Source organism: Salarias fasciatus, chromosome 23 (genome assembly GCF_902148845.1).
Source record: "Salarias fasciatus chromosome 23, fSalaFa1.1, whole genome shotgun sequence".
In the NCBI taxonomy this organism is placed as follows: Eukaryota; Metazoa; Chordata; class Actinopteri; order Blenniiformes; family Blenniidae; genus Salarias; species Salarias fasciatus.
Genome location: NC_043766.1, coordinates 21726000 through 21746588, shown reverse-complemented (window position 1 = coordinate 21746588; position 20589 = coordinate 21726000). Strand labels below are relative to the sequence as shown.

Below are 20589 nucleotides of genomic sequence, written 5' to 3'. Positions count from 1 at the left end.
CTCAGTGTCCTCTCCCTCGCTCTTCTGTGATGTAAAAAGTAAAAATGGACATTCCTGTCCAATAAAAAAGGGGCAGTAGGCAAAACCATTAGGTCAATCAGAAGCGACACAGCTCATTAACCCGGGCTTTTCTGCTGAAGAGTTTCACAGTTAACATCACCCAGTCTTTCCTCAATGAAGACTTGAAAAGTGTAGTTTCAATTTTAAAACGAGCGGAGAGGCTCGTGTATCCTCACCCGCCTCATCTCTTCTTGCTCCTCTCCTTTTCTATGCAAGTTGAGTCGCACCCACCCATACTGCCTGAGGTCATGGTGTCCCACCCCAAAAGCAAGTCTTGGCACATTCCTGCACATACAGTAGGGGCTGCCAGCAACCCCCTTGATACACACTCTCTGTACATAATACCTGCCAAGCTCCAACAGGTGAGGCATCAGAGGAGACATTACTAAGGCGAAAAGTGGCTGTGCAGAATGGCACTTTTCCCACATGTAAATTTTATACTGCACATACTTGATGTTGCGCCACTCCCAACCGCCCACCAATACACCCTCTCAGTGAGCGCAAGCCAGCCATTGTGCCACAGAGTGGCATGGAGAATAAGAGATGTCTAATAGCTGTGTTGTTCCATAAACCCTCCCCACACACCTGTCACTAACGCAAACTCTCATTCACAAGAGAAGACAGCCTTTATATTTCGTTGCTGTGTGCAAAAAGGTGTCTCTTGCTTTCAGTCTCACAGGAATCCCACAGTGTAGCGAGGCTTGACGATGACCCAGGCACCTCACAGACAAAGACGCGGGGCAAATGAGGGCTACTTAACCCAAGAGACGCAGCAGCAAGCCGTCTGCCTAGAGGGCACTGTTGAGCAGATCAGCATTTTACCTGCATCAGACTCACTAGAGAAAAGGCAGCTTTGAAACTTCAGAAAAACACAGGAATTGTAAGTGTTTGATGTCATCATGTGCTGTAATTTGCTAAGTGAAATGAAGAGGATACAGGTGGATGTTTTAGCCCAACTGAGAGAAAAAAAAGAATATGTGTGTGTGTGTGTGTGTGTGTGTGTGTGTGTGTGTGTGAGTGTGAGTACATGACATTTACACAAGTTGCCTTCTATTCAATGTTGCAATAATTACCCTCAGTTAAAGTGAGTAGTTCTCAGTCGGGAGCAGTCTGAGCTGATGTCAGACGTTTTTATAGCCATGTCGCCTCTCGGTCCAATATAAACTGGTCTTCTCCAATGCCAGCCATCCCACATCAGATCTGCAGTTGTCATTACTGTCTGAATGATTTTTCTTTTGAAAAAAAAAAAAAAAAACAGCCAACAAACATCATACCATCATACCATGACCATGAGATGCTTATATAAATGAGTGGTGTATTTAGGAAAAAGTGTGAAAATGTGTCTGCCACTGAAGGCTTACATTTTTACAGAACTGTAAGGCTGCAAGCTCATACTAATTCATGCACACACACTTACTCCCATTTTTTTTCCTCTTTCAACTTCTGTGCTGCACCTAATAAAATGTTTGCTGAAGGGAATGCTGTTTTCTTGTGTTATCATTCATAATTTTTTACATCCACCTTTATTTCTGAAGACAGGATCGATCCTCTGATGAGCAGCCAGTCAGAAATGTATGGAAGAAAGTTCAAGAGGTCACACAGATAACCTGCTGATTACTTTACTGCCCATTTTGAATACACAGAAGGTGTTTGGTTGGTTGTGCTAAAACAAGAGACACATTTCTCCAAGTCATAACTTTAACCAGTGTACTTGCAGATTGCTTGACATTAAAAACGTAAGAGTAATAACAAACTTCATATTAACAAAAAATAACTAATCATTTGAAAAAAAAAAGTCTGCAAATAGAAACACCTGGTTGTCAGGAGTAACTTGTTAGCTGCATTTATTTTTTACAATCATACATATTTCATGTGTCTGTAGAGAATACAGAGCGAGTTCAGGATTCATGAGAAGTTTCTCTAGAAAGCAGGCTTTAAATGTTTTCATATTTCTCAACAGTAACGAGTTTGTCGGCACTAGAGCAACACGAGACCATTTAACACCGAATAACTGAGAGAGACTACAACCTAAAAGTAACTAGTAAAGGTTAGTTGGTCAGTTTTAGCATCAAGCTAAACAGTCGCACGTGTTGTCAGAAAACTGATTTCTGTTTCAGAGAATTGTACATATTCAGCTCACAATTTCTCATATTACTCACCTTGTTAAGGACAATAAGGTGTTAAATACGGTCTTCGTGGGCTACCTGACTTGAACTCTGAATGATGTAAGTCCGCTTTAACTGTCAGCCAATCAGAACGCAGGAAATACCTGCACGTTCAATACGCGATGATGCAATGGCGAAACGGAACAAAAGGTGCAAAGTGTTTAAGAAGAAAAAGACATATATGAGAGAGAGAGAGAGACAGAGAGAGTGATACAGTTAACCTGTCAGAGGTGAACAGCATTTAAAAATAACAGAAAAATTCATCATTTAGAGTACAGAGTAGAGTTACTTTATTAATCCCAAACTGGGAAATTCTGGTGTTGCAGCAGCATCCGTAGCAAACAGACAAAAAGTAAAAAAATATAGAATTTTTTTTATAATCATTTTCATGTGATTTTATTAAACAAATTGTCATATGCCACAGGTCTTCAAAATGTGGCTCAAGGCGTTTCCCACTTTCTGAGAAAAAATTCAGAAAAAAATGAATAAATGTTTAGGATAAAAATATTAATGAAGCCATTAAAACAAACATTACTGACTTTTTTGTAGGAGGGAATGGAATTGAATCAATATAGACCATTCTTTTACTTTGTTGTGTTTTTTTTTTTTTTTTTTTTTTGCTTAACAACCACAGTAAAGAATGTATAATGATGTACTGCTTATTTGAAAATAAATCCCTCTATCACAGTGAGAGTAGAAGAGTTGTAGTTTTTATCTTTAAATGTGACAATGTAAGTCAATATTATTTGCACAAAGTTTATCCACATACATCAAATCATAAAAGCTGCTTTTGACAGTGTAGTCAGTGTGTAACTAACACTTTGAATGGCTTGTGACTGGAGCATGTTTTGAAAGAGCACAATAGTTGCACTGGATCACACTTTCAGTACGATTTGCACCTTCGCTTTTAAAAATTCATGGTACTGAAGCAAAGAGATTGTTTACTGTACTGACCAAATCTGAAGCATACAAGAAAATAATCATGCATTGCTGAAAGTAAATGTCCAAACTAGTGTTGTCATATTATACAAATTCCCAATGAAAACATTTGGTGACATCCCATCTCCATGGATAACCTCAGTGATTCACAAACATGTCTAATTTCATCTCAATTACCTTGTACAATCCCTCTTAAATGTATGCTTTTACCCCCATCAAGAGTATGTTGAGTAGCAATTAGATATGAGATGAAGATTGTTATACCTGCAATGACAAAATACACAACTTGAAGTACATTCACAAATAAGTTTTATTTTTATCTTTCTTTATACATCAAAACCATATCGAACACAAAATTTTATATTATAACATGACTCTTCTTGTCATTTACATAAATCAAAAATTTGTAAATTAAGACTGCAAAATAGTACTCCTGTAATTTATAGCTTTGTACACATACAAGTGACAATGCATTCATTTTGCTCTCAAAGAATGCACATATTGGGGAAATAAGAAAGGGCAGCCATAAGCAGAGAAAATACAAGAGCTCTAGCAAGACGGCAGGCTAGCAATTTACACCACCACCACCACCATGTGACCAACACTGACCTGGGTTAAAATCTTCTGTTTGTACAGCTCAAGAGGTCCGAAGTTCTGCTTGAACCCGATTTGTACTTTTAGGAAAATCACTGGGTTATAACACAAGAAAAAGTATTTGAAATATTTTAACCCACTTCTTTTCCCAAAGCAAGACTCTAGGTTGGTTGTGTCCCAACAGAAAGCTTAGAGCACCACATGTAGCAGTAGGGTGAAATTATAACCAAACACACGTCAAGGAAAATACAGACCAACAACAAATAAAGAAAAAAATTAAATCAAATTAGATAGTGATTGAAATTTTTATAACATTGCAGAGATTCAGGCTTATGATAAAAAATACCAGCTAATTGTCTCTATTATGATCTTCAGAAACAAAACAAAACAAAACAAAAAAAAGAAGAAACCCACAAACATTAGAAAGATAATAAATCATGCTATATCATCCCATGAATACATTTTGATCATTTTCTCATGGTCAATAGAGACATTCTGGTATATATCAGGCCTCCACAGCATATAGTCTCTTCCCATGTGAGACATACAGTGTGGGATGTGAACTGAAATGTAGACAAAACAACGTCTATGCATATTCTCAACCGTCTAGGCAGGAGGCATCTCAAAACAATTGAATAAAGGTCAACTGGACCTGCTCATACAGTTGTGTTCAAAATAATTGCAGTCCAACAAGATAATCGCCATCGATGGTTTTGATAGAAATTATATTACTACATAGCAAATAATTCACGAGTGGATGTATTAAAGTAATTGAAAAGCAACAAACCCAACATTCATGATATGCATTCTCCTGACTCTGTAATTAATACATTTCAAGGGGCATGTTCATTCTAACAGCAATGTGGTTTTCGGTTAGAGGGCCACTCATTCTGTGGAGAAAAAAAAAAAAAAACAGCTTTCAATCTGGTGGCCCTTATTTAAAGATGAAGCCAGCACATGTAGTCCAAGTATCCCTCTCTGAAGATCTCAGAAATATGCTTCGTTCCAGAGATTGTTCACAAGAACAGCAGGCTTTGATTTCAACATTGATTGCAGAGGGGAAAACAGACTGAGAAGTGAAGAAAATGATAGGCTGCTTGAGTAAAATAAGCTCCAGTGCTTTAAAATGGAAAGCAAAGCCAGAGCGATGGGGGGAAAAAAAGAGCACCAATAGGAATGCATGATACATCAGCTTTGAGATCAGTCTTTTTTTTTTTCTTTCAAATACTGGTATAGGTCCAATTTCCCCAGTCAATATCTATTTTCTTCTAGTCATGGTTTTGTGTGTGGTTTAAAGTTGATTTAAGTTGGGAAATGTGCAAAAACAAGTTACATTTCAGTCATTGTTCTGATATTTCTGATTGAGGTACTTCATGACGCGAGATTACAAGACTTGTGTTGGTTTGTACTTTGCAAAAAACAAAAAAACGACAAAAAACAAACTTGTATACAAGTGTTTTTTTACGGTTGTGTTCTCAAAATATTGTTTCAGTGTTTGGACATTTACTTTAATATCACAATTTAACTTTGGGAAAATGTACACTGACTGCAGCATCTGTTCTAAGATTTTAGTGAGATTACAGTTTCAGCCTATTTCACAGATGTGAGTTGAAAATGATTTATGTTACAGAACCTTGTCAAGGTATTTTGATTTCTGATTTACAATTATAAACTGTTTTTATAGCAATATTGGCAATCTGCCATAACTGAAGTATGAATATCTGACATCGGCACAAACCTAACCAACAGTCACATGGATCAAAGATTAGCCAGAACGGACAGACTCAGCCAATGATCAGCTATAGAGCCATCAAAGACTGAGTACTGTGACAGAAGACGGCTGGGTGGAGCTAATCTATCAACAATAAGCCTCTGCAAAGTGCAACTGTTTCAAAAAAAAGGAAAGGAAAGAAAAGAAGCCTGTGATGTTTCTCTTGCTATAGTGTCCATCTTATTTATCATGCAGCAGGGACGATGGATTGGTTTGCACATATCAAAATACTGGAAGAGATCATGTTGCCTAAGGAAATGCCCTTAAAGTGAGTGTTTCCAAACACAACAAAAAGTGAGCAGCATCTTGATTCCAGGGCGAAAGATACTGAAGCTATGAAGCGGCCAAGCCAATCCACAGACCTTAATCCCATTTATTTATCCCCAGTAATTTGAACACAACTGTATGTCTTGACCCATCATCCAAGTGGCTTCATCAGTTTAGTTCCTTTGACACAGACAAAACAATGTGAACACAATCACTGTGTAGATCGGCAGTTTTCAAAGTGGGAGGTGCACCTCCCCTGGGGGGCGCCAGAGCAATTCAGGGGAGGTGCGGTATGAAAAATTTGCGGCGGTGCAAATTGTGGCAGTGGCAACACGGAGTGGCAGTTGCCACAGATCATACCGCGAATTTTATAGACCTAACAGGGATTTCAGCGAACTGCCACGGCAACTACACAGGCTACATGGACTGGAGGGCTGTTATACCATTGTTTAAATCCTCAAAATAAACAGATTCATCCAGTGACACCAAGTATAAAAGAATGGAGAAAAAAAATGGAGTACACGGTGATAAGTGTGCGCATGTGTGCGTGGGGGGGGTGCGGCAGGCATTGTGCTCCCTCGGGGGGGGGGGGGGGGGGGGGGGGGCTCACTCTTCCATACTTTGAAAACTCCTGGTGTAAATCACTTAGGGAAAACTCAAAAACATTCAAAGTACTATCCATGGATGTTATATCAGTAAAAAAAAGATGAGCAACCAATCAAAAACTGTAGTAGTCGTGAGTACCCTCTTTGGTTTGTGACACTGTTCACAAGGTGATCTTGAGATCGCTCTGCTCCCCCCACTCAAAAAAAAAAAAAAAAAAATCAAATGACTTTTTACTCTTTCATCTGTTCTGCACTCTATTCCAAAATTTTGATTGTTATATTGAAGGTAACTGCAAACATGATTTTAAATCAAACTAATTGCATTTACCTTCAAACAAACACATTCAGAGCTTGTGAGTAGATAATATTTGGATTCCCTGTTATTTTCTCCCCAACAAAACTATGCAGCAGGTTAATTATCAAAATACAGTCCCACAACTGTTGCCATAGAAAATATTAATACAGAATGTTCAACAATACAAAAGAAGTTTGTCAATGCAAATTCAGCTGACACACAGGCAGCCCTTCAGTGCTTTATATCCCCTGTAGCAGTGTGGAAAACTGAGCTCTTGACACTGACATGGTGAAGCTGTGGTATTACAGTACAATGACTCAATGGGCTCTGCTGCTGGTGAAGAAATACATAGGGGGCTGGAAGGGGGAAGCAAAACTGTTTTAACCAAGAGCAAGATGAAAGAAGGTGCCAGTAAGTGTGATGTCTTGCGTACATGCATGTACGGTGCGTGTGTGTGTGTGTGTGTGTGTGCAGAAAGAGACCCAGAAATGTATCAACGGCAGCATGGGTGGGGCGTGGAGCGTCGATCACTCTGTGCCACGAGTGGGAGTACTGGGTTGGTTGAGGCCCATCGTTTTGCACAACCAGCCGGCAAAGTCCACTTCCTCCACTTCTGATCGCTTGATGAATGTGTGACTCTGAAGGGAACCAAAAGGTTACTGCTTTTGCAAGCATTTTAAACAGCAAAGAAAATGCAACACAGGGATCAAATTGACAAAGTAAAATGTACTTTCAGGTACTCACCATAAGCATCTTCAGATCGGCCCTCTCAGCTGGGTTTTTAATCAAACTGCAGACACGATAATAAAAAAAAGGTTAATGAAACACCTCTGCTTTTCTTATTAGTATCCCCATTCGCTCACTGTTACCTTCTTTGGATTTCTGCCATTCAATTTACGGCACAATGTATGTGCAGCAGATGTTTTCCAACTGCTCTGAGTTCACCTTCACATCTCAGTTTCAGACAGGCCCACACTGGATTTTGTCTTCAGGCCTTATGGAAATCAGTCTTTATGCAGTTTGGATGAATATGTCGAAGTACCATCTCATAAATGGCAATGAAAGTTTCAAGTTGTCACTAGTCACATTTTTACACTTTAGAGAGGTGAGTGCAGCCTATTTTAACTTCAGACAAATCCAAAACTTTTATTACAATCTATGTTTTGTTGTTTATTTTTGAATGAGTAATGTGGATCCTTCAGGTGGATGTTGCAAACACAAATGGGAATGGTGTGCAAATCAGCTGCTACATTCATGTCTCGACACACCAGAATGACACAACGCGACGAGGCTTTTGCTGCATCCATGAGCTAACTCAGCAAACTCACAATTCCTTATAGAAAACGAAAGCACTTTTTTATTCCTTTTGGCAACAAGATTTTCAATCCTCACCTTTTTGTCACAAAGTCTTGAAAGTCACTGGTGAAGACACCATGAGGCAGTTTAGGGGGTGGCTGAAGGGGACAGGAGAATTGAAGATGAAAATTAAAACAAATTAAAAGGGCCATTGTGGGTTCTGTTTCAAACAGTTCTTTTTTATACCTCATTCACAATGTAGTCCAAAAGCTCGAAGATGGCCATAGCAGGTCGACTGTCCATCCCATGTCCTGTGGAAAAAAAAAAAATTGCTTTTTGAGTACACGTAAGAATTAATATCAGGCGGTCAGTGAGTTTTTAAATCTCCAAATATACCAGAAAAGTTTCATCCAAAAAGTACAAATGTAAAAGTTTCACTGCAGACTTGGTGTTATTCTAAAGAGACGTTTGTAAATATTTTTTGCTTTTTGTACCGCTCATGGGCCTGCCAGGTGGTCTTGGCCTCTGCATATTGGTGTGAGGTTCTCCCTCTCCCCCGTCCATTATGCCCCGTCCGAAGATCGCTTCCAGCTCTTTGGTGTCTGGTGGGGGGATGGGGTAGCGGCCAATCGCCAGCTCCACCAGGGACAGACCCATACTCCACACGTCAGACTGCACAGAGTAGTGAGTGCCCTGCAGTCTCTCCGGCTGTTGAGAAACACACAAACTACGTCACAGGGAGCAGGTAGAGCCAAGACACCAGGCAGGGCCGAGGGTCCAGCACAGGGCTGGGCAGAGAAAGCAGAGGAAGTAGAGGAAAAGAGGGGCGGTGTTGTGGCAAGGAGAGGTGGGAGTGGTTAGGGCAAAAGGACAGAGGATGGGTGGGTTTGGCAGGGAGAGAGGAGCAGCTTTGGACTGTAGTAGTTCAAAGGATGAGCAAGGACAGGTGTGTGTGCGTGTGTGTGTGTGTGTGTGTGTGTGTATATCTTTGCTCCAGTGGCACTTCGTAGGCAAAGGATGTGAATATGATAGGACAGAGAAGTAGCTTTTAGCTCTGCGCCCACCAGGTGTCTAGGAGCGTCAGGAAAGAAGGACGAAAAGAGCGAGCACAGTTCGGTCCTGGGCACAGCTCTCGGGCTCTTGGCAGAGGAGTGAGGGAGGGCCAGAGGAAGAGAAGGGGGAGGGCGGGACCGGTGAACAACAGCCACGAGAGAAAAGTAGAGAAGGAAAGTGGGGATAGGGCCAGAGGGAAAGGGGTGGGGGCGCGGGCGTGCAGAGCTGACTCACCGACATGTAAGAGCGTGTTCCAACAAAGGAGTTGGCCATGGAATCTATGAGCTGGCCACTAACACCGAAGTCACACAGCTTGATCTCCCCGCGAGAATTGACCAGGATGTTGGAGGGTTTGACATCTATAAGGCCGAAGTGACACGGATACGAAACGTACGTTATTTTGTCAGGCAAACTTGTCACTCTGCACTCCGTCTGACTTTCAAACTGAGTAAACACGCTGCTGCAAATTTCACAACCAACTGCTGCAACAACAGAAAACGATATCTGAAGAAGCAGCAAACAGACATTTGTCAAAAAATGTAATAAATATTAAAAGTTATTGGTTGACATGAAATTCCAAACAACTTCTCTGTGGTGCATATTGTAAAATCTCAGGATGTAATCATGATGGAAGAAGCAGACTAGCTCCAAATCTGTCTTTTAGCACCAAGTATGTAGAACCTGGCTTAATGCAAATGCTCTGAAACAAGAACAGCCGAAAATTGCCCATGAGATTTATCTGAGGGAGAGACTGGTCCTTCTAAGGTTAAAGGGTGACATATTTCATGAATAGTGGATAAAATTGAACAACATGGCTCCATCTATATTAACAATACAAAAATACACAACAATAACAGAAACATTCCCGATATCCGCTAGTTTGAGTGCTTTGCGGTAGGAAATTCTTTTATGTAGCACTCCTGTTTAATAAAAAACAAACGTCAACCTTGTAAAAACAAAACAAGCTGAAAAATACAAAATATGCATTGAATTAAGGAAAGTTGTAATATACTGACATGCATGAGTTGTCACTGTTTATGATTGAAAACGTCCAACTAAGCGTATGTGGTTAAGATCATCTCTTGTTTATTTTGATCCTGGCTGTGGCTGCTGGGGATTATTGTCCTGCACCAGAATGGATGGACACATAGTTTCCCTTACCTACTTTTGGAGGCAACATCGCTTAACAGTTAAAGACTTGCATGTATTTGTTCAGTGTTACTGCAGTGACAGAGCATCACCTCTCTATACTTTTCTTTCTTTAATAATGGTTACAGTTATAATTTGGAACCCAAAGATGTTTTTTTATAAGAATGGGGAGGAAGGAAATAACTCGGCGTACAGTCTTGCATGCTCCAATAAAACAAAGATTGTGAAAACCAGGAGAGACCTAAAATCAGAGCAGCAGGGGTCAGTCATGGGAACGCTCCGATGTACTAAAGTTAGTTATAATCGACAGATCTGTTCGTATTTGTCTTGTGTGTGAGATAAAAAAGGCTCCAATGCACTGCTCCAGCACATTGTGAGCTGCACCTCTGGTACTCATCTAATGCAAGCTATATAGCTGCTTTAACAAATTAACATGATTACTGAGAGAATTAGGGTTCATGACGGTGTTTGGTCGGTGTCGTATTCCAAGTCCAAGAATCATTCTGAACATCTTGAGGTTTTTGCACAGTACCATAGATGAGGTGCGTGTATGAGATTCAATAAAGTGTGTGCAAAAGACGTGTAATGAAAATCTTAATTTCAATATAGAATTATTTTGAGGCAAATATTTTGACAAGGCCAACAGTGTTCATGTCTCTCCAGAGAGGGATACAAGTCGTGCAGATAGCATCTACATCGTCCTAGCTGAGCCATGACTACAAACAGAATCTGTCCTCCACATTCAATTCATCGCCAAAAAACATCCTGAAAAAGCATGGAGCGAAACTCAGCACTGCAATATGTCCTTTGCGGTGTCTGTCCCCCTCCTATGGACCAAGGACATGTGACGAGTGACTGAGAAAAAGATGGCATCCAAGAGTGGGAGAATGATGTAGTGTAACGTGGAAGGAGGGGTCAGCAGGGCGCGGCTGCCCTGTAATCACATCTGAGGGGGTGTAATTACCACCTGAGCTCACACACTACTCTGTCCTGGAGTACCACCGACCCTGTAGCGCTGTCAAACTTTACTGTCCTGTCCTATACACATGACAGACCGATCCCGTTGCCAGTGCTTTTCACAACAACACATTTGCGATTCCTCTCGACCGTACTGTGAAAAATGCATCTGCCTTCGCCTTGCTGTGGTGCGACTTTGTCTGAATGCAGAGATAATGATTCTAACAAAGCCCTTTATGCTTCATGCAGCAAATCTGTATGATTGGGAACTCATGGCATTATCAAACAATGGCTTGCTTTGTGGCGAATGTGGTCAAGCTCTGAAGACAGTGATGCAGCATATATAGAGGGAAACAACATGAAAAATGTTCAAATCTGAATGAACGAGTGCGAGGGACTGAAATGAAGCTGGTAGAGGTACTGTGAGCAATTTCAAGTGGATCCGACGGAAAAATGTCAAAAACCTCAGATTTAACAAATGTTTCCATGACTGTTGGACATGAGTGTCACGGTCAGATTACAGATCAGAAATATTGTTTCTTTTAAATGGCTTGATTGTTCTGAGCAATTAAAGCCTGAAAATGACACATCAATCAATACATCAATATTATTTTGTGTTGAAGTGAGCTGTGCATGTATAAAGTCATCTGCATTGCTCATGGGAGTCTTCTCAGCTCAAACCTGCAGCATGTGGAGCATTTGATCTGCAGTCTATTGCTTTTATGCGGCCCACAGTTTAGTTTTGCTCTCACTCCAGTTTGCAAAAACTCCATTTCATTGACGTAAACACGGTCGGTGTCCTGGTAAGCAGGCGGATGCTGTTGTTTCATCAACAACTCCACTACACGGCCTGCAGATGCCTTTATTACTCACAGAGCTCTACAGAATGTGGGCAGACACACATGTGGCTTGGGCTATGGCGGACGAATGGTTAGCAATTACAAAAAAAAAAGCACTCAATAAAATGGTTAAAATATTTAATCACTCAAAAGATAAAAGCTGTTTCTATATTTGCATAGTGAATGTGTCACATTGTGATTTGACTTTGAATCTGATTAACTGCTCAGCCCTACTCTGAAATGCCTTCCTCACTGTGTCCAATAGCTGAGGTGCAGTAGGAATGGCACAGCCGACCTCGCTGCTGTGATTTACCAACGTAGCGAACTCCAAACCAAGACCATGCATACCAAACCATGAAACTGCATAACTGGGGAAGAGATTGACAGCAATCAAGCAAATAGTCAAGCAAGAGAGGAGAATGTAGTTACCTCTGTGCATGATTTGGTGCTTCTCCCGCAGATAGGCTAGTCCTCGCAACACCTGCACACATGAGGCAAATTTTTCAAAACAATTCAACAAAGTTGCATTTCAAAATTAAATTAACACAGGGGGAAAAAAAAACTTTGAGCATCATAAATTTTCTAAAAGTGATATTTATGACCTCTGATAAAAAATATCTGACATAAATATTTACTTATTTTTTATTTCCTCACTTTTAAGCTACAATTTTGAACCAAAAAGGCATGAAATATATCAGTTAATGTTTAATGAATCAGAAATAGGTGGAAGTTGCACAGTCTTTATTAAACCATGTAAAAAGGCAACTTCTCAAAGTTTAAAGTTTTTGTGATGTCCATTTACACACATCAATTTTACCATGACACTGATGCAGGGGTCTGAGTTGTGTAGAAAAAGTGTGCTGTTTCTGATAGAAGACAGAACAGGACACAACTTGTAGGACACACACACACATGCAGAGGGGCAGAGAGAGGGGGGATGAGGGAGGGAGAGCGAGCGAGAGAGAGAGAGCGAGAAAAACCCATGAAGAGCAATTTGTGCAAAGGACATGCATATCTTCATGTCTGTGGTTCTGTTTGGAGAAAGAAAATATCTCGAAAGAAAAGAAAAGGAAAACAGGAATGACTGTGCCAAAGGAAGCATAAGTAATCTACATACAGCTATGCTAACTTTCCCCAAGATTTCTTCTGGGATTCTTCGAGCTTCCCTGAGAACCTGGTCCAAGGATCCGCCGTCCTGAAGAAACAAGATTGCTCATATTAACGCTGGCATAGACATACACCTGCATCTTCTAAGCTTTTAATTGAAGCACTTTTTGTTATCAATCAAAGACAATTTACTTATTTGAAAGTACATCAATTCTGTGTTCCTGGGATGCGGATCGTGTCGGCAGTCTCTCACCATATGCTCCATACAGATGCTGATCTCGCCATCGCTGTAAAATGCCCCGTAGAAACCCACAATGTAGGGTGAGTTGCATTCGTGCAGCACTTGCAGTTCCCTGATAATCTGGTTTCTGATGGCAGGTTTAATTTCCAGGTGGATCAACTGAGGAAGCAAGAAGTGAGATGCATTTATATCATTAACTGACACTACAATATATCAAGGTACAAATTCAATATGGGATGGCCCGGCGTCCCTCAGCATAATGCTGGGAATGTCTGAGCGCACGGGTCGATCTGCACACGCAAAGGCAAGCACCCACATTTCAAGACGGCTTCCCATAATCTGCCAAACCGTGAGTACCAAATCAACCGGCAGGTCAGCACACACTCAAAGAATTCACAGCATACAAGCTTCAGCTTGTGAGAGCTACAACAGCAGCGTCTGTACAGAGTCCTAACAATAACCACGGAGAGAACTGTTCAGTGAAAAACAAGGAAAACACTAAGCAAAGCTTCCTAATGGCAAATTATTGCACATATGTGACAGTATTAAAGTTTATAACAAAATGAACAGTGTAAAAAAAAAAGCTTTTCAACACTTTCTAATAATCAAATTACAGGTGAAATACTTGACATTTTTGTTGGCATTTCACTGATTTTTTTCTTCTTCGTATTTTACGATGAATTACATTACATTACTGTCCAGCTTTAGACGATAAATGCAGTGAATTCAATAGCTATTCACATTTTCCAGTGGGGATCAAAGCAATGTAAGGCTCCAAGCTGTACTCAAAACAAAATTATGGCATAGCGAAACCTCTTATTGTCAAAGTGCTGGTGGGAAAATAAATGACCGTCCTCAAAGTTCCTATTTACACCTTTTCCTGTACTTGTAGTGAGTACCGGTGAGTTTAGATTAGTGGAGGTGGAAAAAATAGTACGTTTTCTTTATTACTGTACTTCACTTTCAAGTTTTCAGGTGTCTGTTCTTCGGGTAGTAATTTCATACTTTACCACATTTCACCATAAACATTTGTACTCTTCTCACTCCAGTGTCAAAACAAGTTTGCTAACTTTGTCTTTGTTTAGTCTGTAAATCTGTCAGTGTATTTCAGGCACAAGAATAAAAAACAAACAAAAAAAACAAAAAAAAAACAAAAATGAAAAGAGATGGATGCATGGCTGTGTTAAAAAAAACAGAACTTGAAGTCATGCAGCAGAAAGCATTTTTGCAGATTTTTCATTTCAGCAAAGCCTCTACTTACAATAATTCTACTTTTACCCCCCCCCCCACACACACACACACATTACTCATTGAAAGTGAGAGATATTGATCTTTCGGGTGAAACTTCAGGATGAAATGCCCTACAACCTTTCCAGGTGACCTCAATGTGACCTTCTCGACTCTCCTGAACGTTCAGGTCCAACAGTTCAGTGTTTCAGTACTTTATCCACAACTCGCTGTTCTCCAACAAGAAGCTTCACAGCAAAAACTCACAACAGGTGTTTGATCCATGAATCGACTGGTATCAGTATGAACTGGTATTAAAACCGTCCTCCTCTTCAAGCTGTTCACATTTTGACATCATGAGTCCAACACTGAGAAAACAGGATGTTCTCAGACAGAGAGAGGCCGCTGAGCCGAGAGTCGTCAGCAGGCTGAACAGAGAAACAGACACTGGAAGGGTCTCTGGCCACATCGCACTGAAACCCGTTTCCTTGTGAACAGAGTCCTGCAGACCCAGACGATGAATTACACTCAACTCCAGGCATATTTCAGAAACTCCCATCAGGCCACTGGAAACCGTTTCCATCAGCGTGGTCAGCGGGACGACCTACAAGGGTGCCTGACCAGACGTCATGGACTCGATGGTCCAGGGAACACCGACGCTGTGCGAGGGACCAGTGGGCCTCGGTGCTGTTCTCTGATCAACGTCGGGCGCCAACAGTGCAGCAGACATGAAGGAGAGCGCGAAGCATCAGATGGTGTTACGGTTTGGGCGGGGCTGTCTCGTAACACAGAACTGAATGGAACAGTGTCGAGGCCCCCCTGCATCCAGTCAGGGCCCCCTGCATGAACACAGGCCTAATTTCATCTTCATGGACGACACTGCAGCTCATCCAGGTCACATCATTAAAGACACGGCTGCTGGAGACCGAAGCGCCTCACATGAAGAAGCCTGCAGTTTCTCCAGACCTGAATCCCGGAGAAAACCTCTGGAATCAGCCGAGTCACTGTGGAGACGCTCTCACTCTGTGCCCCGCAACCTCAAGGACCTGAGGGCCACAATACAAGGAGAGAGGGACGCTGTGCCTCAGCAGGCATATAAGTCCACTTGAGAACAGCATGAGACGACATAGTCAAGCTCTAATCAATGCTCAAGGGCACACGGGAAGTTACTGAGACCTTAGTATTCTTTATGCTAAGGTAAACCAACATGACTGTTGGCTTTTGTTTCAATAAAGAGACTGAGATGAGAAAAGCATCATGGCATGCTTTTATTTGAATGCTTTACTTCAATGATATATTATCAGTGGAGCGTGAACTTTATTTTTTTTTACATTTTCCATAAATCTCACCTAACAGCCAACCATCTCTAACTTATTGTGAGAAGTGCATGTTGTCGCTACTGAAGGCAAACTGTTGTGCTTTTTTTAATCCTCTCCAATAGCCACTGCAGTCCGTGGAATGTTAGCATTAAAATGTACCAAAACACCAACCAGTATCAATCTCAACAGCAACATTTCACCATGTCACATCAAACCCTCCTTAGGCTGACGTGTTGGACTGCAGGTTATGTTGAATGTAAATAAGGAACAGCTTGTCTCGCCCTCCTCTGTCGGTGAGTGTAGTGGTGCAAGAAAACCTTCACTGTTCAATGTCAGTCACCATGTTTCAGTGGGGAAAATATAGGTGTGGGACTGAAAACAACACAGCAGCCCGACATGTTTGAGCCAAAGTCAGACCCAGACGCATAACTGGAGGAAACTATAGTACACCGTCATACATGAACCGCTGTCAACCAAATAAAAATGAAAAGCTTTCTTACTCAGCATCACGAGCAACAACCCAGCTGCAAACTGGCCACAAGGTCTCCGGCTGCCTCACCAATTTAGGTCAGTACAATTCAGGAAAACTACAACAGTAATTGAAAGCTAATGTTACGGCATGTGTAATATACAAACATTAAAATTTTTAACACCAACTTACTTTCTAGAAGTGTGACAGAATAGCATTGATTTCTATTTTTTGTCTAATCTGAAGAGTTTGAATATTTTTTCTCTCCGTCTGTACCATAACGTAACAGTACCGTTTGTTGCTTACCTTGAAAAAAAGTCCAATGCAGAACTTAGCTGAAGCAAGTAGCAACCAAAAGCAAGATCGTGGATAAAACTACTCTTAAATTCATAGAGATCAGTGTGAGGATATTAATAAATTGAAGATTTTTTTTGTCAGACTAATAAACAGCTTAAAGTTGGTGACAATGCTATGGTTACAATTCATTACAATTCAGGATGCCAATCAGAGAAGCAATATGATGCTAAACAGTGTGTGCATACGTACAGGAGAGGGATGGCTGAAATGACCCTAACAAAAAATACAATGCAGGGTCAAAGTCGCTAACAAACTTCAACACAGGCACTTTTATTAACCAACAGCAGAACAGAAAAAACGTGGATTTTCCAGAAAAATGGTCTTTTAAAGTAGCATTAAAAAAATATATGTTTGTGTGCTTAAGTCAACTCCGTCACTTCAGTTCAGGGAGAAATTGGATTGGGCCTAACCATTGACATGACAGCACAATGATGCACAAACATCCATAAAACCAAATGTTTAAATGCAAATAAAAGGAATACATGCATGAAAAATGTAATATTTTCAAAATATAAACTATTTCAACAACTTGCCAATTTTGAATTTTGCATCCTGGTGCAAAAATACAGTGAAAGCTCTTTTTGTAATCCTGCTGCAACTACAAATGTAACAATGTTCCCAAGTATATGCATAGGCCAAACTGGACCCTCTGGTGTCCTTGGTTTGGCCCACGGACCATATGTTTAACAGATCTGAGCACAATGACAGAAAACAAGAAGGAAAAGCCTCCTACCCTCAGAGACGCGCACAGAAATAAATTTTAGTTGCGTTTTGGCTGTTTACTTACTCGGCAATACCATTTCCATTCACTGAGAACTACACTTTTTGAAAGTTGCTTCCAGAATGCAACGTTTCTGTCTCTATGTAAACAAGACAAGTGCTATCTCACGGACAAATTATGGTTGCAGCCGATAGTTTTCGTGCACGTTGATCAACAGTAAAGGAGTCCAGAGTGTTTGTGTTCATGTGTTGCTCACTTTTGAATTTAAAAGTGCTTGTTCAATAAAATGTAAATACACCCGATATGGAGTAGACCAATAAGAAGAAGAAACAAAGTTTCAAAGTTGCTTGAATTTGTGCAGGTTACTGTTCTCTGCTCGACTAATTGGGTTGCTGTAGTCCAAAAGTACAACACCAACTAGTGACGTGACATTCAGCATTTTCAGCATGTCTGTGTGTACAGGAAAAATGTCGCAGTCTAAACATTAAACCTTTTTAAAATGAAAAGATGACACTACCAGTTGATCATTGTCATATAAACAGGGCCTAAAACTGTTTGACCAGCAGCTGTTCAGCTGCTAACTCCCGTGTATTGAAACTCAATACTCAAGCAATATAAACTCAAGCAATATTCTTTAAAATAGTACATTACACAACAAATTATGGTTTTAGTCAAGCTTACAAGAAATTTCTCAGAAATCTGTGGCGATCTGTGTTCAAACAAGAAACGCAAGCCAGGGCTGCAATTCTGAAAAAAAAAAATGCTTTCTGAAGTATTAATATACATAGAAAGGCAATAATTTACATGATTGGTTCTATTGCTTTATATTTTATGTTGTCTTCATTACATTTACATCAGTCAAAATGTTTATCTACTTTTAAAATTTTAAGATTTGGCATGGTTTTAAAAAATGCATCAATTAACAACGCATGACTAAATTTATAAATTTGAGGATTTAAAATTTTTACCTCACGATGCCGCTCCTTCCGCCTAACTGGAACGGACAACAGTTGCAACATACTTCAATAAGCAGGAACAGCAACAGCATCTTGTATAACATCTACAAGCACGACCGGTGGCCTCAGGAAGTAAGCAAACCCAACAGCACTGCGCTGCTGCCATTGCTCTAGCAGCATATACATACATAAAGAAACTCTGCATGGAAGCACAAGGATAATGAAGCAGTGGTGAAGCTTCATGGGATTCTGATAACAATCGTGCTGGTGTCCCTTTGCCTGTCATTTACTGAATAATTACAGCTATGGCTTCCAGCAGCAGTCTCACTGTGTGGCATAGCAAAGTTTCTGACATCTCAGGCAGCCTTTAGACGCAGGACTGTGACACAGCTCGTTCCCAAACTCCTCTCACTGCACAGGACCACAGATTTAAATGTCTTTGTCTGAGCCAGCCAAAATCACACAGCGTAAAACTGCCACAAGCAACACAAAATATGCACAGGGGCAATCAAAATAAAAACAATGCATGGTACTGCAGGTCTGCTCCACTGTTAAGTGTGTTATTATGGTTTTCTTCAACAAATCTAATTTTGCACCTCAGAGGAGACAATATCTCAGGTCCCTGCAATCAAGTGAACTCAGGCATCCCAGGTTGGAAACCACTGATCTAAACTATACACTCTTTAATTGATGAGGAAAAAAAACAGTTTCATCCGCACTAAAACCAAAACAAGACAAGCTAATGGTTACCTTTCGAGCCATGACCAAGCCCGAGGGTTTGTGGCTGACTTTGTTGACCACCCCACCATTTCCGGCACCCAGCTCACATATGGGGTCAAAATCCTCCTCCTTCAGCTCCCCGACCTGAGCTTTCTGGGTGAGGAAAGCTTCTAGTCGTTTCCTCTGCTGCTCGTCCAGGTCCAGCTCACCCAGTTTCTTTTGTAAGGCCTCGAGGTTGGCTCTGGTGGGAAGGCACAGATGGTTCAAAAGTGACTGTTCGACAGATGAAACGTTTTATTTGGGTGTCATTTGATGTCTGCTCTCACATGGGAGCGCACATGATTAAGGTGATGCGGTGTCAGTGAACAGACAGTGACAGGTTCATTAATCTGAAGTGAAGATGTTACTTACTCAGACGAAGCATCAATGGTGTTTGAAGTGGCCTGTCCCTCCCCAATGGGCTTAATGTTGAGGGGAACGGGCTTTCTTTTTGGAGGCATTTCTGCAACTACTCTATCCGACTTTCTGTCCGAAAGCACTGATCTGTGGCAGGTTCGGCAGGTACTACTTCAATCCGTTCCTCTCTGTTTCCCCCCACAAACGTCTGAAATCAGCTCCTGGTGGCAGGTCTCTGGGCTAGCTAACGTTAGCAAAGTTATTACACTTTGGGTAGCATGTCAAATCAGCTCATTCAACACAGTGTGTAACAGGTAAAACAACGTGACCCGCCAGCGCCAAGTCGTTTCTCCGGTACATCTATGAGATTTGCAGTAAAGACCCTTCCATTAACCCTCTGTGTCTGGCGTGTCTACCTGCTGCTACTAGCGATTAGCCACCTAGCCACCAGCAGCTAGCGTCAGCTTTGTGAAAAATTGTCTCTGAGCCTCAAAGTGCGGCCACTCGCCGCTGCTTCCTCCGTACCACACCGTCTCCTCCAGCGGGGCAGTGACAGGCCCGGCTTCCCTCACAGTCCGCTCGGTGAAAGCCTCCGTGTGTCGGTTCAGGGTGTGGGGCTGAAAGAAGGCTCTGGCTCTTCAGTACAGGAAGCAGCAGCTGCCTGCAGCATCAGAACCCGAGTGTGACACCGGGTTGCCAGATCCGACTGGCAAAAGTACGGCAAAGGAAGAAAAAAGAAAAAAAAAAGAAGAAAAAAAAAAACAATCACCCGCACACATGAGGAGTGATGCTGGATTTAAAGTCTGTTTTCAGAATCCGTTAGTTTCAGCTTTAAAGAATCCAAGTTTGAATTGAAGAAGCAAAGCCTATTTTAAATAGTTTCTGTCTATACAGACCTGGATAATTTGACACAATGAATCACACGATCTCTGGTATATTACCAACATCACAGTGCAAACAAGTAAACTATTTTCATTGTTATTTTGTTTTCATGCTATTGTTATTGTTATTGTTATTGTTATTGTTATTGTTATTGTTATCATCGAATGCTGATTGTTCATATTCTTTTGACGTATTATCCATCAC

At 41.1% G+C, this 20589-nt stretch overlaps 1 protein-coding gene across 1 annotated transcript; it reads right to left on the bottom strand.

The window, feature by feature from the left end:
* Nucleotides 1–3456: 3456 nt before the first annotated feature.
* On the bottom strand, nucleotides 3457–20168 carry map2k2a (mitogen-activated protein kinase kinase 2a). Its single transcript, XM_030083111.1, has 11 exons — nucleotides 19519–20168; nucleotides 19138–19348; nucleotides 13351–13497; nucleotides 13108–13185; nucleotides 12420–12471; nucleotides 9280–9404; nucleotides 8487–8700; nucleotides 8239–8303; nucleotides 8089–8150; nucleotides 7441–7486; nucleotides 3457–7334 (listed from the first exon to the last, which is right to left on the bottom strand). The coding sequence occupies exons 1-11, from the start codon at nucleotides 19605–19607 to the stop codon at nucleotides 7224–7226; spliced, it is 1200 nt and encodes a 399-aa protein (XP_029938971.1). The 5' UTR covers nucleotides 19608–20168; the 3' UTR covers nucleotides 3457–7223.
* Between the last annotated feature and the right edge of the window lie 421 nt (nucleotides 20169–20589).